The sequence below is a fragment of the Periplaneta americana genome, chromosome 2 (assembly GCF_040183065.1).
Source record: "Periplaneta americana isolate PAMFEO1 chromosome 2, P.americana_PAMFEO1_priV1, whole genome shotgun sequence".
NCBI classification, from domain to species: Eukaryota; Metazoa; Arthropoda; class Insecta; order Blattodea; family Blattidae; genus Periplaneta; species Periplaneta americana.
The window spans coordinates 146,690,876-146,711,698 of NC_091118.1; the positions used below are offsets into that span (position 1 = coordinate 146,690,876).

Here is a 20,823-nt window from a genome sequence, read left to right on the forward strand (position 1 = left end):
ACTTTGGCAGCCATTTTCCGTAAGTTTGTATTTTTCTCTATAAAATGTGTTATATCTCAGCTTCTAGTGGTTAGATTTACTTCAAATTTTCTGTTTTAATTTAGTTGATATTGTGGCATAAAATGACACAGGAGTTAAAAAAATGGTTTTTAAAGCAGATTTCTTTAAAGATATAGCAAAAAATTAGGTAAAAATTTACATATTCAGAAAAAAATTCATAAATTTATAAAATATTGTTATTTTTTAAAATCCTTCCATCAGATTACTTATAACAATGTTAGAAATATGCTGTAAAAGTTTCATTGATCTATTCCTTACAGTTTTAGAGAAAAGGTACAATAAATATCACTGATTTAATATGTGTTAAGATAGGAGATTTCCGGTCCTCTTAAGTTATTGAAAAAAAAAAAATTCTCGCATATCACACCTCGGATGAAATATGACACATGCAAAAGATTTGACGAATTATGGGTAATGAACTCCAAAAATATTATATTGCCAGTTTTCAACAACAGTATATCAAGTGTTGAGAATGAGACAGTCCAAAGCCACACTTTTATTAATATGCTCTCCTGTGAAATTTTGTCTTTATGGCTTAGGATTGTATTCTCAATGCTTCTTATAGAAAGACAGAATGGATTACTTTTATATTTTTTTCAGAAACAGTTCTATAAATAACAAGTTTAACTGCACCCCTTACTGTTTATAAAAATGAGGTATCACCTTTGTACCATGCAAAGCTTGTGCATACATCATGCACATACACACAAAGACAGACACAAGAGCACAAGCATGAAATCAATTAATATTGTACTGTTTCTTTTGAAAACTTACTTAATTAGATCTCTATTATAATGTAACGAAATTTTAATACTTTAGTTAGGACTCATTGTCATTCAGCAATTAACAATATATAACAAAGCCTGTATTTTCTTTTTCAGTTCGGTAATAGCATTATAACAATCTTTCTCTATAAAAAGTTTATTCTTTTATAGAAATGAGTACATTTCAACTTACTTAAAATAAAATGTGATTCTGAACTTTCACAATGGTATTTGAACCATGAGGTAGATTTTTCACAAGATATTCAAATTTCCAAGGACCATACATTACTAGAGAGAAAAGGAATGTAAGAAAGAGGCAATAATACTATGGGTGTGCACAGTAAAATTTTCATAGTAATCCGTCACCTGTACATTGATTCCACTTGCAGTGTGAGAAAAATACTTCATTTATTTTATATACTAGGGCATTCGATAAGTAATAGCAACAATGCTGTAAATCAGTGTTCCTAGTGGTGACCATTGGAATATTGTAGTACATAATAGAGCAGCAGTTGTGTAATAAATATGCAACATTGAAAATCTCGAAGTAACCATATTTTGTAAATACAGCGACTGTTCTGTTTCCGATTTGTAGTAAGTAATACAGTCCTAAAAAAAATGTTCAGTAGGTGCTTCATAAAAATCCAAGTTGCAAGAGAAAAATGCAACTCATTGCTTTAGGGCATTATAAGAAGTTTGCGGGAAAGAAGTCCTACCATACCGAACTATTGCACAATGGTTGGAAGCAAGGCAGTCACTTTTAATCCAGAGCTGACATCCAAAGAGCTTTAGATTGATCAGTGAGAGAAATATACAGAAATGATGCTGCAGATAGGGTCCACCGTCTTCCAAGGATTTGGCAATGTATTGTTGACATGGCAGGGGACTATACTTGAAGTATGCAATGCCAAAAATAACCTAAACAAATTTAGTATGAAACAGTAACTATGTTGCCATTACTTTTCTAATGCCCTAGTATTTTGTTTTTATAAATAAATATACATTTTCTTCTTAGATGTATTATTAATATTCCTTTTCATTAAATGTTAAATGATCCCTTTCCCCCTTATAAATGTCGACTAGAAGCAGCTATTTTTTTTTTCTTATTTTTCGGTCCACTAACTCAATCTGTAATATAATCTAGAGCTTCAGATATCTTGTGCTCACTAAGCCTCCAAAACTTCGGAATTCTTCTTGCTTTCAACTTCAGAAATATGGATAACTGAAGTGTAACACAATTAAACTTCGTCATTTAATAACCAAGAGGCTTGTCAGTAACTTATTCTTTCTCTAGGCCTAAATAATTTTTAATACTTTACATTATTGTGTCGAAACTTGAATGTGCATCTATAGTCTGAAATTCTGTTACAACAAATAACTCTGCGAAATTAGTAAGCTTTTTTAGTCAGTTATTTAATGACACTGTATTAATTACTCAGTTATTTAGCATCAGTGGGATTGCAGATAGCAAGATGGTATTTGGCGAGATGAAGCCGAGGATTCGCCATAGATTACCTGGCATTCGTCTTACAGTTGGGAAAACGTCGGAAAAAACCAAACCAGGTAATCAATCCAAACGGGAATCGAACCCACGTCCACGCGCAGTTCCAGATCGGAAGGCAAGCACCTCAGTCGACTGAGCTACGCCGGTGGCTAATTCGTAAGTACTCAATGAAAATTTGTGTCACTATGTTCATATAGATTTCGAAACAGTTACGAGAAAAATTGTGATCATTTTAAATGTCACACTTTATATTCCAGATGCCAAGAATTTGATTCCCTATTTTTTTCAAGGCTTTCAAAAGCGATATAACCTGTGATTCTTTTACAAACAAAGGTAGCTTTCGCATTCCTATGAATGGTACAAAAACTCCTAAAACTTTCTACAACAGAAATTTTAAATCTCTTTCCTCTGTCTCTAGATCCATTAATAGTGTCAATTTATACGAGTAAATTCTATCTAATTTGATTTATAGAATTACATTTGCATAATTATATATCAAAATTATTGTTAAATTTTATCATTGTTGTTATTATGTAACTCTTGTCCTATCCTATTATAGACTAATTGTCCACACCTGTGGAGTAATGGTCAGCACATCTGGCCGCGAAACCAGATGGCCTGGGTTCGAATACCGATCGGGACAAGTTACCTGGTTGAGGTTTTTTCCGGGTTTTCCCTCAACCCAATATAAGCAAATGCTGGGTAACTTTCGGTGCTGGACCTCGGGCTCATTTCACCGGCATTATCACCTTCATATCATTCAGATGCTAAATAACCTGAATTGTTGATACAGCGTCGTAAAATAGCCCAATAAAAAAAAAATAGACTAACTGCTAATGTTTGTCTTTCGGTATTCTACAATTCATTTTAATAACTTAAATGTACATAAATTCTCAAAATTAACACTCCAATACCAATCCACAGTAGAAGTAACCCTGAATGATCCTTCTTCACTACTGTATGTGCATTACTAAATTTTCAACAGTACCAGTAATCACAACAAAGTACTATTTCGCAGCAAACCTAGACACCAAGTGGGGCAGTCATTTCACATTTAAATTTGGATGTGATTATTTTTAATCAAACAAACTACATCCTATCCACTACTTCAAATTAATGAGATGTATATAATTCAATTTATTTGAATTTAGTATATTAAACAACATACACATAATAACTTATAAAAATAAATAAACTCATTGCTGAAGTTGACGTTATTTGCTCTTCTAAAATGGGACATGATTAATTAAATATTTTAAAGAGAGATGATTTTATATGGATCATATGCAGAGACTAAGAGAAAGGTCAAAAATAGAGAAGGTTGGAGAATAATGGATTTGCAGTGAAAGATCTGCTCTTGGGCAGAAAACTATGAATTAAATGAATTATACGATTCAAGAAAACATGGGAACCCATATATAAGCTTAATTATTTTTCAATTAGTAATATTATTTTTACAAAGAAATAAGTTATTTTAAGTTAATGTTTAACAACAGTCCATAAGCGAATTATAAGTTCAAAATGATTAATTTAGTGTTCAAGTTCTGAAGTAATTTGTAATTAATTCGTGAAATCAACTACTAATTTGGGAACATGGTTTTGAAACATTAGCAATGCAAAGTTATTAATATATGACAATGACTTTTTATATTCACACACAAAATGAAGCTCATTTAACTGTACAGTCTTTAAATAACCTCACTGTACCACTGATTCAGTCAAGTAATCCCATTAAGTTACGATCCTGAAAACCTAGATTTATCTTCTTCACGTCTAATCCTTCATTAAATTGAAACTGCTTCTTCTACGAGAGAGCAATCAGTCACTCAGTAGGGTGCAACTAAATCCATCCAATCTTTCACTACACCTACGGTTATTAGTGTACTATCTTACAGAGAAACATTCGGAAAAATTACCCCAACACATGAATTCAGAAATATGATAAGTAAAACATTCTAGATCACACCAACTTGTTATTACAAACTAAGTTTAATTCCAAAATCCGTTTGTTCATTAATCAATTATTATCAGTAAGTTGCTCTAATTTGACCTTCATTTAATTTATAAACAAAATAATATCACATGTATAACAATGCGACTAGTAAATGTTTAAATACTTCTAAAAGTAACTATCAAAAGATCATTTTATTATGTATACCAGTATTTCTTAATTTAAAAAAATGAACTCTGTTCTAAGACCAAGTAACATGTTTTCACACAGTACAGTATTTTAATCAATTTCCACTGGCCCACTTTCGACTGACAGTGATGAAGAGACCTCTCAATCGAGATGTTTAGTATAAAAGTTAGAAGCAGAAACGCAAGAAGCTCAGAACCGAACCAACTACAAACTCTTACAGTTAGTTAAATAATAGTTGGTTTCCTTACATATGGTACTACGTGCTGCAGAACTATGAAGATTACTACCAAACATTTGTTGTGCATTAATATAATTCTACTTTGGCTTTTTGTACATGCATCAAGTCAAGATGTTCATGACACTGAAGATTTATATCCAGATAAAACAGCAATGGATACTATCAACAGTGACTTCAGTACATGGCTCGAACAATGTTTAGGCTGCGAGAATAAGAAACCTATTACTGAAGAACAAATTAATCAGCAAACAGAAATCCAAACTGATTTGGAAGACAAATTAATCAATAAAATACTGCCTGCATTCCGAGGTGAGCTTGATGACAAAGAAGCAATTGATAATTTCATTATAAAGAATGCAAATAATTATGCAGAAGAGAAGGAACATAATTCCAGCAATAACAATTTTGGAAGTGCAAATGCACAAAGAGACAAAAAATCAAGTGATAGTGAAGTTATGCAGTCAGCAACTGAGAGCAGTGGTATGTGGTTTGGGCCACGACTGGGACGGAGAGAGAAGAAATCAAATGATCTAGCACCAGAAAGTAGTGGTATGTGGTTTGGACCTCGGTTAGGACGAAGAGAGAAGAAATCAAGTCATCTAGCACCAGAAAGTAGTGGTATGTGGTTTGGACCTCGGTTAGGACGAAGAGAGAAGAAATCAAGTCATCTAGCACCAGAAAGTAGTGGTATGTGGTTTGGACCTCGGTTAGGACGAAGAGAGAAGAAATCAAGTCATCTAGCACCAGAAAGTAGTGGTATGTGGTTTGGACCTCGGTTAGGACGAAGAGAGAAGAAATCAAGTCATCTAGCACCAGAAAGTAGTGGTATGTGGTTTGGACCTCGGTTAGGACGAAGAGAGAAGAAATCAAGTCATCTAGCACCAGAAAGTAGTGGTATGTGGTTTGGACCTCGGTTAGGACGAAGAGAGAAGAAATCAAGTCATCTAGCACCAGAAAGTAGTGGTATGTGGTTTGGACCTCGGTTAGGACGAAGAGAGAAGAAATCAAGTGATCTAGCATCAGAGAGTAGTGGTATGTGGTTCGGTCCTCGGCTAGGACGAAAAGAGAAGAAATCAAGTGATCTAGCACCAGAAGGTAGTGGTATGTGGTTTGGGCCTCGGCTGGGAAAAAGGGAGGAAAAATCAAGTAGTTTAGCACCAGAGAGCAGTGGCATGTGGTTCGGGCCTCGCCTAGGAAGAAGAGATAAGAAATCAAGTGATTTAGCACCAGAGAGTAGTGGTATGTGGTTCGGGCCTCAGCTGGGACGAAGAGAGAAGAAATCAAGTCTAGCATCAGAGAGCAGTGGTATGTGGTTCGGGCCTCGGCTAGGACGAAGAGAGAAGAAATCAAGTAGTCTAACACCAGAGAGTAGTGGTATGTGGTTTGGACCTCGGCTGGGACGAAGAGAGAAGAAATCAAGTAGTGATATGTGGTTTGGACCCCGATTAGGACGTAGAGAGAAGAAATCAAACAATGATAATGGACAACCAACAAGAAATGGTAAGTGGTTTGAAACCCGACTGGGAGATAATGAAAAATCTTTCTTAGGCAAGTTTCCATTTTTGACATTTCTGGAGACTGAATACTATGAACTGCCATTGAACTATGCACAAAGACTAGGCCCCGACACTTCAAACAAAAGTGCCCCAAAAGTAGCTGACACCACAAGACTTGATTCTCAAAATTTCATCTCAGAATTAGCTGAGAAGGAAAAAATTATAGAGGAGAATGTAACTAGCAGTGGTACATTGCTTGAACTAGATCCACACCAGAGACAAAGAAAGTTCTTAAATAAAATTGACAATGAACTACATGGGACACATATATGGAATCTTTTCGCAAATGGAGACGATAAACCATCTAAATATGACTTCACTCCTAGACTAGGTCGTGATTTATATGATGATGAAATAGTTACACTAACTAAGATTATTAGATCATTGCCAAGAAGACAAAACACAGAAAAAAAATACGAACAATTTACACCTAGACTTGGATGATATCACAATATGTACAACTATGTTACAGTATATTTATTGTAACTGTTAATACATTTTCTCTCAATTAAAGAAAACAGAAACGTAAAATATGTCTTAAGAGAATTGTAAACTGCTAATGTATGTAATGTTCTTGTAAATTATTTTGAATAAAGCATATATATATATATATATATATATATATATATATATATATATATATATATATAGAAAATGAAGTAATTTTATTTTCTGAACAGGTATTTGGATTGGAAAGGATAACAGGGAGAAAAACATACATACACATTCCTCTTAACCCTTCTCCTTTATTTTATTCAAGCAAATCGTCGTCTACTGATAATTCGACCTGCTGAATTTGCATGCAGAAGTAAAGAGCTTGGGAACATATTCTTCTGGAGTATGATACTCTTGAGAGAAAATATAGGTAATCTTCAGGAAGACACTCTCCTGGAGAAGTGAAAGATTTCAACACTGATACAAGGATTTTATAACTTGTTCAAAGAACAAAACTGAGATAATAATGTTAGGCATTCAGTGGTATACAAGAAGTCAAAAGACTAACACACATGAAATTTCACAACCTCAAATCACAATCATAACCCAAGCTGTTATTATACTCATTATAATGAAGAGGTTGGGATGAAAACTTAACTGGGAAAATATATATATATATATATATATATATATATATATATACACACACAAACAATCAATACCATACTAGATCTTCATATAAATTAAGCAATGCAGTTTTTTGAAGTTCTTTCCATAATGCAACAATGTTCTCTGCATATCACATTAAGAATCACCTAATTGTATTATGCTACATTTCATGAAAATAATTAAACAATAACATAAACAACTGGAAAAATGGAAATATTTGTCAGTTATTTGTACCTTTACCCAGTGTCTTTTTTCTGGAGAGAAAGGTGGTGGAACTCTATGCAGAATATATTATAGTGGACAGGGAAATGATTACTGTCCAGTGGACGGAAAGTTTGTCATTTTTAGCTCCTTTTCGTCCAAGCAGAGTTCAGAAAAAAAAAACATAATTTATTAACACATCTTTCGGTTCTATAATGAAAAATACAACAAAAGGTGCCAGAATACTGTTCCTGCACATTCTGCCAGAAAAAAAGCACTGCCTTTATCTAACTTCAATTACGTTAAACCCTCCACTAACGCTTTCATGAAAAATCTCTCCATTTTTTTTTCTTAGCTTTGTTTTTATGTTCATTTATAACTTCTCTGATGACAAGAATGTCAGAAAATAGACTATCATCTAATGCTGAGTTATGAAATGCTTGTAAGAGAAGTCGTCTTTTAACAATCTAAGCTTAACACAGTACTGACATAGTCATATTGCTGACAATGCACAAAGACAAATAAATAATCTCCCAAGGAAAAAGCTGCATAATATAACACATCAAGTTCATCAAGTTCTACTGTATAATAACTTGACAGCCTTATATTCAGATGTTAGAAGGACAATGATATTATAACCATTATATACCTAATGTTGGAAAGAAAGGAAGGAGCAAGTCTGTAATATCACATTTCCATGACACAATTTCCCGTTTCTCCTAGAAAAGCTGATTCTCTTTCTATTTACTTCACATCAGCGCAACAACAAATTAAATTAAATTTCAAGGCAATACATGTTTTGAAATTTGTAACAATAGAATATGAAAAAAGCGTTCCCTCACACCCTTACAGAATACGTACAATGTGTTCCTTTACAGATATATTGTTACATGGGAGATACACTCTAATCAAAACTAGGCTCCCTGTAGGGCTCGACAGACACAAGGGGCCCGGCCTGATTTTTAGATATTTTTTAGGGAGAGAAAGACACAAATATTCACGATTTTTTTTTTTTTCACATGAAATAAGAATTCTGTTAAACCAGATATTATCGAAATAATAATTACGTTGTCAACAAGTTTTAAGAAATGGGCTATACTGAAGGGGGGGAAAAAAATTATGGTTTATTTAATGATGCTCGCAACTGCAGAGGTTATATCAGCATCGCCGGTGTGCCGGAATTTTGTCCCGCACGAGTTCTTTTACATGCCAGTAAATCTACTGACATGAGTCTGTCGCATTTAAATACACTTAAATGTCATCGATCTCGGCCAGGATAGAACCCTCAACTTCCGAGCATAGAAAGCCAGTGCTATACCAACTATGCTACCAAGGGCAACTACTGAAAGGATATTGCGTTTTTTGTGGGGACATTATAACAACATTTCCTTAGCATGTTGTCTTAGTACTGTGTCTAAATTACAGAATTTCAACATTCTTTGAAATATTGGTGAAGTGGGAGGGCCCTGACATGTTTGTGGAGGGCCCCACAATTCCTATGGGTGGCCCTGCTACCTGGTATAAGAAACAATTTCAACTGATAATTTTACAATCAAAATCTACAATCAAATCTCCATACAACTAAAACTGATATAATGATAAATTCAGGTAATGTAACAATATGATATGATCTCGGCATACATCCTTTATGTTAAATACCTCCTATTATATGTATAGTGAGTCCCAGTAAACGTTCCTGGTGTTTCTGTAGGCCGATCATGGCAGGTCTCCTCCTCTACCACTGCTGCTTGCAACCACAAACTTACTACTTATGTTATATTAATAATGTTCCGTATTCACTCTCCTCACAGTAAACTATCTTGTGTCATATATAATTCACATCACATTATTTACAGAATGTTTCATTAAACCTATGCACTAAGTTTAGTAGCCTTATTGTTTTTATACACAGAACTAGACGACTAAGAAATTTATGTCTAAAGTTTTCCCTTGTTCTGCCATACAATTTCTTTTTCCGTACGTAAGTTTTCAAAATTGGACATCCCTATTTTATGACTAACCACTAGAGATGTTGATTCGACTATTATTCTCTCACGAGTTCATTTCCACTTATCTGTATGACTGGTAAATCCCCTAATGCTTAGCTTTATTTCATCGCTCCTGAACAGAGTTTATGTTATCCTTCAAGCAGCATCTTTTTTTGTGCCAAGACAGAGAAGAATGAGGGAAAGAAAGACAGAGATTGCCACGTGAAAACTGCATGATTCTGCACCTAGGAAAGCGTCAGCAGTACTCTTCCACAGCAGCAGTGGAAATACAATTGCAGAAGTAATAAAAATCAGCATATTCCATACTTGTGAAGAAGTATGGCATCTTGAAAACCACATCTACTATGTCACTATCACAGTCACAATAAATAGCACTAATAACACAACCAACAGTCAACTGCAGAACTCAAGGTACAATCCACAATAACAAATCAGCTGTGTATATAAGCAAGTTTTCATACAATACACAGCCATCTAGAATGTACCTATAGTGGCAGCACCAAATTCAAAATACTGTACAGATAAAGTTTTACATTCAGACAGTTCTATCTAAACAACCATTTAGTATAGATCACATATTCATTTGCAAGTTTTTGTTCAAAATGATCGATACTATGATCTCCCAGAATATTGATCTTTCCTCCTAGGACACTCTGTATATGCATTCCCAATTTAATTTTATTTTGAACATACCTTTCCTAATCAAAAAATTTCACTTTGCTACATTAGATGCTTGTCATTGTTTCAATATCCAAATTTCAGAACCATGCAAAGTGGTGCTACCATAAATTCATAGATTCTGTATCTCTATAGTATACATTTTCTCTTCATGTTCTATGGATAGTTTTGCATACTGACTGAAATTTGTTCAATTTACTTTCAATATCTTTATTTTTAACTGTCGTTGATCTAATGGTTTCTATGCTTGCCTCTGGAGTCAAGTCCCTGGTTCAAACGTGGTAGAAGGCAATGAATTTTTCAACTGAAAAATCTAAAATGCGATAACTTTTTGAGGCTTAAAATTAACCTTAAATAACTGACTGATTTTTATACTAGGCAGAATAATGAACCCAATTATTACCTACAATACCCACTTTCAATTTCAAGTAACATTGTCAAAGAATCTATAACAGTGCTTTCTGGAATCTACAGTAGAAACGAGAGAAAATTACAGCAGATGCTGTGAGCCTTAGATCCCTCTGTGGATAATGTATACTCAGTTAATATTAATTGTACACAAGCACCAAGAAAAAGGAAGTATAATTTGATTGTAAGGAATATATCACATCTCAAGTGCCGGAAGTTTCAAACTTCTTTCATGGTTTGGTTTTATAACATTTATTTTATAGAATAATGTCCATGGAAATCAATAAAAAGAATATAGAACATATTAATCTTCATTCTTGAAGCATACTAATATAAGGGAGTATATTAAAATAACACAGTTATGAAAGAACAATCCTCGCCAATATGATTTCTTATTCTTATAATAAATAAGTTATAATTTTGAGGTATCAAGAAAATACATAAATACTACAAATTATCTCATAAAATTATCACATATTAGTAATTACTATGATGAGAGAGTAATATTTTTTTAATTGCTTCATTGAAGAAGTCATGGTATACTTGCAAAAATTATGGAAATGGGTCACAGTGCTGCCATTTATCCACAGTATGTGGAACGCAAGTGAAGTGGGTAGGCATTAGACACACACACACTTATAAAAATTAAGCCATAAAAATCATGGTCTCCTTACAAAAAATGCCATAATTTCAAGACAGAAAAACATGAAAGGAAATAAAAAATATCCCACAAAATTTTCACTTTTGTGATTAAATATAAGTAATTTTTGTGAAATTTTGCACATTGTTGCTGTTATGTAACATTCCAATGTTCTACCAAGGAAGACTAAGATTAAATTGAAAGAAAACTGGATGAACGGGAGGAGAAGTATGTTCTATTGTTTGGGAAAAGGAGGAAGCAGAACTAAACATATAGACCTAACTGTGCATATAGAGATATTATTGCAGTACTGCTTTTGAATCATACTGAAACCATCAAGCCTACTTCTAGTAAAGACGCAGGCAGATCTTCTGACCAGCCAATGTCACATGGTAACAATAATGAAAAGCCTTCAAGGAGAGTTCAGAAATATATTTAACGATACCAGCACTGTCAGAGTGTAGTGCTGCACAGGGATATTTATTTAGAAAGTGAGTGTTGGCAGCCATTAGTCTACCTACAAGAAATCAAATATACGGTATTTTGTATTTCTAAGAGTGAATTTCGAGAATTTGTCACACCTTATATGCAGTATACTACAGTCTGACCTTTATGGAATAAGTAAGAACTTGCTAGGTACGAGGAATGTAGTGGTAATCCTGGTTATATGTAGATGTGTTAGCATTCAGCGGAATGAATCATTCACAAATGAGTACAAAACTCTCTTGGTATTGGGACAGTGGCAAACTGGTGGGAATGAATGTAGAGAAAACCGTAAACAGAGAGAAAACCAAATACAGTATTAATAAATAATGAGAAGCAACCAAATAATAATAATAATAATAATAATAATAATAATAATAATAATAATAATAATAATAATAACAATAATAACAACAACAACAACAACAACAAATAAATGATGTACCCATTTAAATAAGATGCTGAAAATGTCCTCCATTCTATTGAAGACATAGATTCACATGTTTTATTTTATAATCAAACACTTCCATTAAAGTTTCTTTTGTTACTGAATTTGTGTAATTCCTTATTGCCAATTTCAGTCATCAATTGTTTCAGGAAGGAGTCAGATCAGGGGACCTCGGAGGCCACAGTCCTTGCGAAATTATCCTCTCTCCGGAAATGTCTCTTAACAAATTCATCGACACATGGGATATGTGAGCCATAGCATTATCCTGTTATCCAGCGCTTCTTAGTTTAATTTTCCAATAGAAGGAAACAGAATAGCGGAACAGCAAACTTCAAAATTGACAGTCTCATAAAAAAAAATTGGACCAATAATTCTTGATCGGGATATAGCACATCACATGCCTATTTTCTCTGGATGCAGTTCGGTTTCTTTCACAGCATGCGGATTTTCAGATAACCAAATTCTGGTATTTTCGGAATTAACGCAACCCGACAGATGAAACCAGGCTTCATCTGTAAAAATGTCCTAGCCAACACTTCAACACCATGGTGCCGAATCATCCTCTGGAACCATACGTTTCCCGTGGACGGCAGGTTTTAATTCATGCACCACCGCCACTTTGTAAGGATACAAATTAAGTTCTTGTTTCACTGCTTTATGTGCCGCAGTATACAAAAGTTTGTCTGTTGAGTGAGTTTCCTCAATAATTTTGTTGGACTTTTAAGTATCCTATCAGAGATACCTAAAAGCTTATCTTCTGTTAACACAGGGGCCCTGCCACTCCTCGCAGCATCTTGTACAGAACTGGTCTCAGAAAATTTATTTATCAAATCGTAGATAGTATCCCGATGTGGTAATTTGGAGTTTGGAAACTGCTCTAAAAGTTATTTAACTTTCGCCATGTATTGGCCGCCTTCTCTAAACACATTCTCGACTAGAAAAAACATGATGTTCTATTGTGAACATTTCAACTCTGTCACAACACACGTCTTACACTCTATAAGAGACAGTCCACACTGACCATTATCTGCAACCCTTGTCACAATGGGGAGGTTGAGACGGTATAAGCTTCCTTGACCTTGACCGAGTCTTAGAGCATTACCAACTGCTTTTCGAGTACTTGATCACTATTCTATCTGCGGTACTATGGAGGGACTAAAAGATCACACTGTAATTTGTAACATTCAACAAATTTTATATTTCATTACCTGATGCAGGAAAGATAAAGGTTGATGAGGGCTTTCGTTTTGAGTCTAATTTTCACAAGGTGAGAGATGACTTCTACATCCCTCTGAGTGTGGGTGCTGCAGTTGAGACAAACAGACATCAGAAGTTCCTGAGCAGGACGCATAAGTTTGGGATTCTGCAACCACATCTCTAGTCGTGGAGCAGATGTCAAACGAACCTGTAAGAAGATGTATGCACATTCATCAAGCATTGAGAAGGACATATTTCTAAAAAACAAATAATGAAAAATTATTAAAATAAGCACTATAATTGTGCAATTAAAATAGAAAAAAACAATATTCCAATGAATATACCTTATTTCATTTTGTCAGACTATACAATCAAAGACCTTCTGAGATTTCCATCACTGAAACTTCTACATTTGTACCTGGAGAATGTTTTAGACAACGAATACCACATTTACTCGCGTAATTTCCCCCTGTTTCTCAAATTCGCAGGCAAAAAATTGAGGAGGGGAAAATTAAGCGAGAACTACAAAACATCGAGAATAATCTGGTCACAACATCAAAAAATTTGTTGTACTAATGAAATCAATGTTTAATATTATACAGCTACAAATATATTATACAAATGTGAGTAATTTATAGATAATTTTATGACTTTTCTTTATACTGTTGTATGTCAGTTCTAATGCCTATAGCCTGACTGAATAATCTCATATCATAGTGTTAAACTTCGCACATAAAATATTCACATCAAAATTAATTTGATTACATAAAGAAGATACACATACAGGTACTTTAGGCAAATGCCAGGTAATCTTTTGGCGAATCCTCGGACCTCACCTCATCTCACTAGATCTCGCCAAAATTTTGTAAAAAAATCGCAGAAAATTGTAAAAATTGTAATTGTAATATTGTAAAATTTTGACTTGTTCCACATCTTAAAGCTTCATTGCTCATGTAAGATCTATGGAATATAATAAATGAATGAATGAACACTGCACTACTTCAAGAGACAATAAATCCAAATTATCTTCCTTGGCGTCAAAGAAATAGAGACGTTTTTCACTATAGAAGGGTGAATAAAGACCTCGATTTTCCCACACTCATTTTTTCGATACTTGGAATCTTCATGAAAAATGCTCTTGGAGGGAAAAGAAGTGTCCAATTTTGTTTAAAGTAAGGGGAGAAATTAAAGAGAAGGAATTAAAATTCTGAAAAAAAAAAAAAAAAAAAAGTCCTAAAAATTCTTGGTGGGGAGGGAAGTCACTCGTGTTAGTTTGGTATATACTGTAATTTTTATCACTATCACAAAATGTGAATAGTACTCACAATAGAAATGGGAAAAAGTACTGTTACCAAGGTTTTGAATGTATAATGTACTAAAATAATTACAATCTTTCTTTTAGTAACTGTAGAACAAAATGCTACTTTCTTAATCAATAAGCTTTTTAAAAGGGCAAATAATAAGCAATGAAATACACACAGATCCTGAAATGCTTAACTTCTTTCTGTTCGTAGAATCAAGAAAATTCTTCCATTACCGTTTTTGATTTGTAACTTAAACACAGAAAAAGGACCAACCAAAATCCCAGAGATAACAATTTTATCCGTTCAAAATGCAATGCAATAGAGACCAGTACTAATAAATAGTGTGGGACCATATTACAGTACTTCAGTCTGTGGATACACAATATGTTTAATTTCCGTCTGTCATGGTTATAGGATGACTGTGGACAAATTAATTCACAATCCAGTCCTTCTAATCAGTAAATGGTTTCATCTTTGGTGAACACCCTGGAAAAGAAAATCGATTACATAGTTTAAAAAAAAAAAGTGCAAAATTGAGGGAGAAAAAAATTTGCTATTAGGTATGCTACAAAAAGTGAAAAAGATTTTGCGTAGTTTTCTATTGATATTAGTTCCTTTCTTGCCTAACATATCTTTTTCAATGCTATTCAGCTCATAGTGGGCTGGGATCCAATGTAAAACTATATTCTTATTTAAATTTTGAATTTGCTTTACCATGTAATGGATTTCTTTAATTTTTTTTCATTTTAGAGGCTGTAGTTGAACTGTCAGTTCAATCTTGGGCATGTTCAAGGTCTCTGCAAGATGGATTCAGTGTTTGTTTACAATGGAACAACAGAACAAAAACACTTTCGATGTCAAATTTCGAAGGACTGTACGGCTCCATTTGAGAAAAATAAGCCCGATTTTTTTAGGCAGTTTGTAATCACTGATGAAATCTAGATCCACTACTACATACCAGAGACAAAAAAAAAAGTCGAAACAATGGAAGCACAATGATTCTCCGTCTTCAAAAGAAAGCAAAAGCTGTTCAATCAGTGGAAAAGTCATGGTGTCAGTGTTCTGTGACTCTAAAGGAACAATCATGATTGACTATCTAGCAATGGGGAGAACAATAACTGGAGAATACTATTCAACTGCAGCAACTGAAGGGGAAATTCGCGAGAAGAAGCAGAGTAGGCCCAAGAAAAAAGCACTGATTCATCACAACATTGCACCTGTTCACACATCTGCAATTGCGGTTGCTAAACTAATGAACTACGGTTCGAATTGTTGCTGCACTTCTCCTACTCACCAGATCTCACATCTTCGGTCTTCTTTCCTAAAACTCAAAATTCACTTGGCTGGGAAGAAACTTTCGCCAAATGAAGAGGTTATCACAGCAGAAAAAGGTTTTTTTTTTTTTGCAGACCTCGAGGAATTTGGATAGAAGTGGGGTATAGCAGCAATGCAGCACTGGTGGACCAAGTGTGTGAATCTCGAAGGGGATTATGTTGAGCAATAAAGATTATTTCAGGATAATCCTAATTTCTCTGACAGGCTATGAATTTTTCAAACAGCCCTGATACAGATAAAATCTTTACTATCAGAAATTTCTTACATTTATAAAATGTATGTTTGATCTTTAAAGATTAAAAGAAGAGAAGGCTTTCCACTTTACAATAAATAATATACAAGAGTTTATTAGTATTAAGACAACCTAATATGGTCCATTAAAATCACAACATTCCCGAATTATGCTAATCTTGTATTGTAATGAATTTCACTTCTGTTGTAAAAACACATGTAATGTGGAATTAATTTTTAACATTGTTGAATTTTGATAGAGGAGAGAGATGATTGCAAAATTTTATCAGGATTTCTCTCATTCAAAAAAATTAAATTTTGTCGGGATTTGTCTCATTCAAAGAAAGAGTTCTTGGATAAATCATACATTTATGACAAGGGACCCTTAATTTCAATTTTCTTCTCATGCAGAAGATTTTAATGTCCTTAGTCATCCTTAGCCAGAGCTATGGACTAGCAAGCTTCGGATCTAATAACAAGCATAGTAAACACTCTTTGCTTCCAAAGTGCAAATGCATTTATTGTACAAGTTATTCAGGAATCTAAGGTTTTCTTTTTACAAAATTTATAATGCTATTGTCTCTGTCACTTATACAAAATTTCATTAAAATATTGTAAAGATATTGGTTCTAAAACTAACAGAACTGATACAGAGTAGCTTCTTTCTATTTTCATTTATCACTGCATCAGTAAGATGACAATGAGGCTTCTGCCACAAGCCTCTCGCAGTGGAATGACTTTCAATAGTAAATTTAATATATGGAAGGATCAGAGTGGAACAAAGTGTTACGATTATTACGAACTTATATTGTTATTAGATATAATAACTCAAATTTTTTTGGGTAGGCTAAGCCTCAAAAGCCTCTTCACAGCTTCGCCACTGGTTCTCCCATTTTATATTAATATTGCATGCATAACAAGCGCAAATACATAGGTATGTACTGTATTTGTTTTTATCCTTTTTAAGTTACACTGTACCTCATGTTTTTTTAACTTGTTAGTTATTTTAACATTACTGGACATACCTCAACTAAGCCACATGCAGCAGACAGGAGTCGTAAAAAATTGCGAGTTATGTTCTCTGGAGGTTGTCTCCTGTTCAGTTGCTCTCTTACTGCATCCATCACTATCTGTTCTACAGAATCTTGTGAACCAACATACCTAGTATAATAGAATGCAATACGATAATAAAGAGATTTTTCTGCGAAAACATAATAAATACATACTGTCAGAAGCATATGCTAGTATTATTTGTTGCATTTTATCAAATTATTGCTATGTCATAATACTGCAATGCAAAATTCACATGTTTGTCATTACACATTTAGCAGTAACCCTAATAACATAATTTAAAAGTAACTCTATTTAGTATAGAGATATTGTAAATTACTTTAACTAGAAATACCTCTGCTAACTGGGCACGAGGTGAATACAAACATAATACATGAGAAACAGTTTTAATGTCACTTTTGGTGTACAGAGTATTCCAAAATGATGACCCAAGTTTCATTTAATTTTATTTCAAAATGACACAATAAGTCTGTATGTATATGATCAGTAAACTTGGGAAATGGTACTAATGTAAATATATTTTTAATAATGCACTCCAATAGCATGCAAGATCATCTGCAGCCGACTTCTGAAGTTCTCCACAGCTTCAACAAGAATTTTTCTTGTGATGTGGATCAATGCTGTCGAAATTGCTACAGGCCTATTCAACTGTTCAATACTTCTTCTTCTATCTTTATTTATTTATCTTTTATCCTTATGCCTTTAGAATCAGAGACAATTCTTCAATAGTGTATGGATTATCCTTATACATGGCACCCTTTAGTAAACCCCATAAAGTAATTACAGGGATTAAGATCAAGCGCGCGCGCGCACACGCACGCACGCACACACGCACACACCTACATAGATTTCACATCATAGAGGATCCAACATGTACATGTAATAACACCCGGCAAACTGTAAATCATCTAATCTATAAATGCCCAGACATACGACAGCAGAGATCAGTTTTAATATCGGAGATACAAAAAAATGAAGGAACTTGGCCAGTTACCAACTGACAGCTCATAACTTTTCATTTGAGATCATTTTGTAAATATATATACTCAATTAACTTGTAGATACACAATAATGGAATAAATTATGAAATAATATGATAAACAAACTGTAAATATAGAATATAAGAAAAGAAATGGTTAAGTAGATATAAAATTCAGGTAGTCGGTCTTACAAACAAATACAATCTAATGGTGAAAAAATAATAAAAATGTACATATGGCTCACTTTAGGTATAAAATAAATATTTCAAGTTTTTAGGTAGGCTATATGGTAAAAATTAACTAAGATAAGATGTAATTTATTTTCATATTATGGAAACATGTAAGATAATCATTAGGAATAGTTATTATAAGCAACACAATATTGTAATTTTAAATGTAAATTAACCCGGGCATGTATATAGAAATTTAAATCTTATAAGTATATGATTAAATTTAGTTAAGGTGATGTGTAAATTCAACTCTCATATTATGAAAAAGCAAATTGTAGCATAATATTGTAATTAGGCCTACACATGTAAATTATTTAGTATAATGCATGTAATATTACTATGTAATGGGGCATGCAGTTGATGTTCTCAATAAAAAAAAAAAAACACGCACATGCACATGCACACGCACACACACACACACACACACACACACAAAAACAACCTTGTTATAGAGTTTAGAAATAATATTGAATGAAAACTGGAGCAACTTCTTTGAAAGATCCTGGATATCTTCCAGCCTACACCATACCAGGACAAGGCTCTCTGAATTCAAAACGGTGCATCTGTGTCAAATTAGGCATATTTCTCTCTCATGCCTGTAGTTTATTCTGCCAAAATTGTAAGTGGAAACAACAAGTGTTTCTGATTCTGTTCGAGCTTCTGTAGGAACAATGGCATTGATAGATGGACAGCTTTATCTTACCACATCCATAACATCATAGACTGAACATACATTCTTGCTAAATCTTCTTTTAAACAGTCAAAATAAAGATCAGGCTGATCTTTTTGTGTCGTACAGGCAGGAAGGAAATTCTGCAACTCTTATTCTTGTTTGTTATCACTCACAACGTGAAGTATCTCATTAAAGTGTTTTTTTTTTTATTTCGACCCATGCAGCTGTCTGCATGGAACTCAACCTTTATTTCACCCAGTAAAAAATTGTTAAGTGATGTGACAGAAATACAACTATATTTTCACCTTTTCGGTTATCACATATTGTGTACAATGGCTCTCAAGCAACACTGAACAGACTCATTTTGTACCCTGTAAGAAAAAAGACTGGACCTACTTTTTGGGAATCATGTGGTAGACGTATCTGTTGTGCTATCATATTCACATGAAACGCTCTCATCCAGCAAAGGAGCACTGAAATATTCTGTCATGATATCGGCCATTTCAGACAGTAAATCTGAATGTGAGTATTGCGTTAGTGATTTGAAAATAAATTCAGATGTGAAATTTTCTCTGTCATGATGGAAAATAATCGTACATGTTGCATAAATAAATCACAATTATTATAACAATAATATAGGCCTCTACTTCTACTTTAACTTCCGAACTCAACAATATTCTACTGCACAGACTAATGGATACACCAAACTGGCTTAGATTTCCAGGTAAGCATATAATTACGAATTAGAAGGCAGAATCTCATAACAACATCTTATGTTTATGTTGTCTACATGCATACATTTCTCAGTGAGAAACAGATAAGACACGTGAATCATTACACACCGCCAAGTGCTCCCTTTCCTGCCTTTGTATAAACAATGATTTGAGCGTGATTCAGTTGACACAGGACTTCAATATTGTATAGGATGTGATCATACCAAAGCCATTAAAGAAATGAAAAATTCGCCAGTTTTAATCCTCCCTTTGTTTTTCAAGATTATATCGGAAACTAGAAGCCATGAAGTGGTTCCTTTTAATATGCATGTACAGATATTGTACAATAATAAAGTATAGATGTATGTCATGCACTTCATTATTAACCTTGGCAAAACAGGTATGTCCATCTTTTCTTTGATATCAGCAGAGCCTCCAGGTTCTGCACTTCCAACAGATCCTTCACCTCCCTCTTCATCAACTCCTACAGTTGATGGAGAAGGGCATGATTCTCCCCTGGATCCAGGAAGTCCACCCAAGTCTGGTTGCAGCAAAGAACGAGGTGGAATTCGGCTGTTGAGAGCTGTGAGAATATTGTTAACAAATCCAGCACAATCTTCATGATCCACCCATACTCGGTCTCCAAGAGAGTCTTCAACATATAACTGAAAACATGCAATATAAGACATTCAAAGTCACATAATGATTACTAACTTTAGCATATTAAGCTTGTATACTTCAAAAATTTATGTAAAAAAACCTGCCAATAGTTTAGTGAAGTAAAAAAAAAAAAAAAGGCAGGAGAACTTAAGATAAGACAAATAGATGGCCTCCGTATCAAAGATGCTGAAAAGAT

The 20,823-nt window shown here is 33.9% G+C and overlaps 2 protein-coding genes across 3 annotated transcripts in view; one reads left to right on the forward strand and one right to left on the reverse strand.

Moving 5' to 3' along the window:
• IntS1 (integrator complex subunit 1) overlaps nucleotides 1-20,823 on the reverse strand; it is an 87,226-nt gene that overhangs the window by 54,834 nt on the left and 11,569 nt on the right. For both annotated transcript variants that reach the window (XM_069818622.1, XM_069818621.1), the window contains exons 5-7: nucleotides 20,355-20,632; nucleotides 17,326-17,461; nucleotides 13,442-13,638 (exon numbers count right to left, since the gene is read on the reverse strand). In XM_069818622.1, the coding sequence (XP_069674723.1) occupies nucleotides 13,442-13,638; nucleotides 17,326-17,461; nucleotides 20,355-20,632 (611 nt within the window). The remainder of the gene's footprint in view (nucleotides 1-13,441; nucleotides 13,639-17,325; nucleotides 17,462-20,354; nucleotides 20,633-20,823) is intronic.
• Nucleotides 4,654-6,854, forward strand: LOC138694665 (uncharacterized). Its single transcript, XM_069818623.1, has one exon. It carries the CDS (start codon nucleotides 4,742-4,744, stop codon nucleotides 6,704-6,706), a length of 1,965 nt encoding a protein of 654 aa, XP_069674724.1. The 5' UTR covers nucleotides 4,654-4,741; the 3' UTR covers nucleotides 6,707-6,854.

What these genes read in the sequence shown, in the direction of transcription:
- LOC138694665 (XM_069818623.1), top strand. Translation starts at nt 4,742, where the DNA reads ATGAAGATTACTACCAAACATTTGTTGTGCATTAATATAATTCTACTT.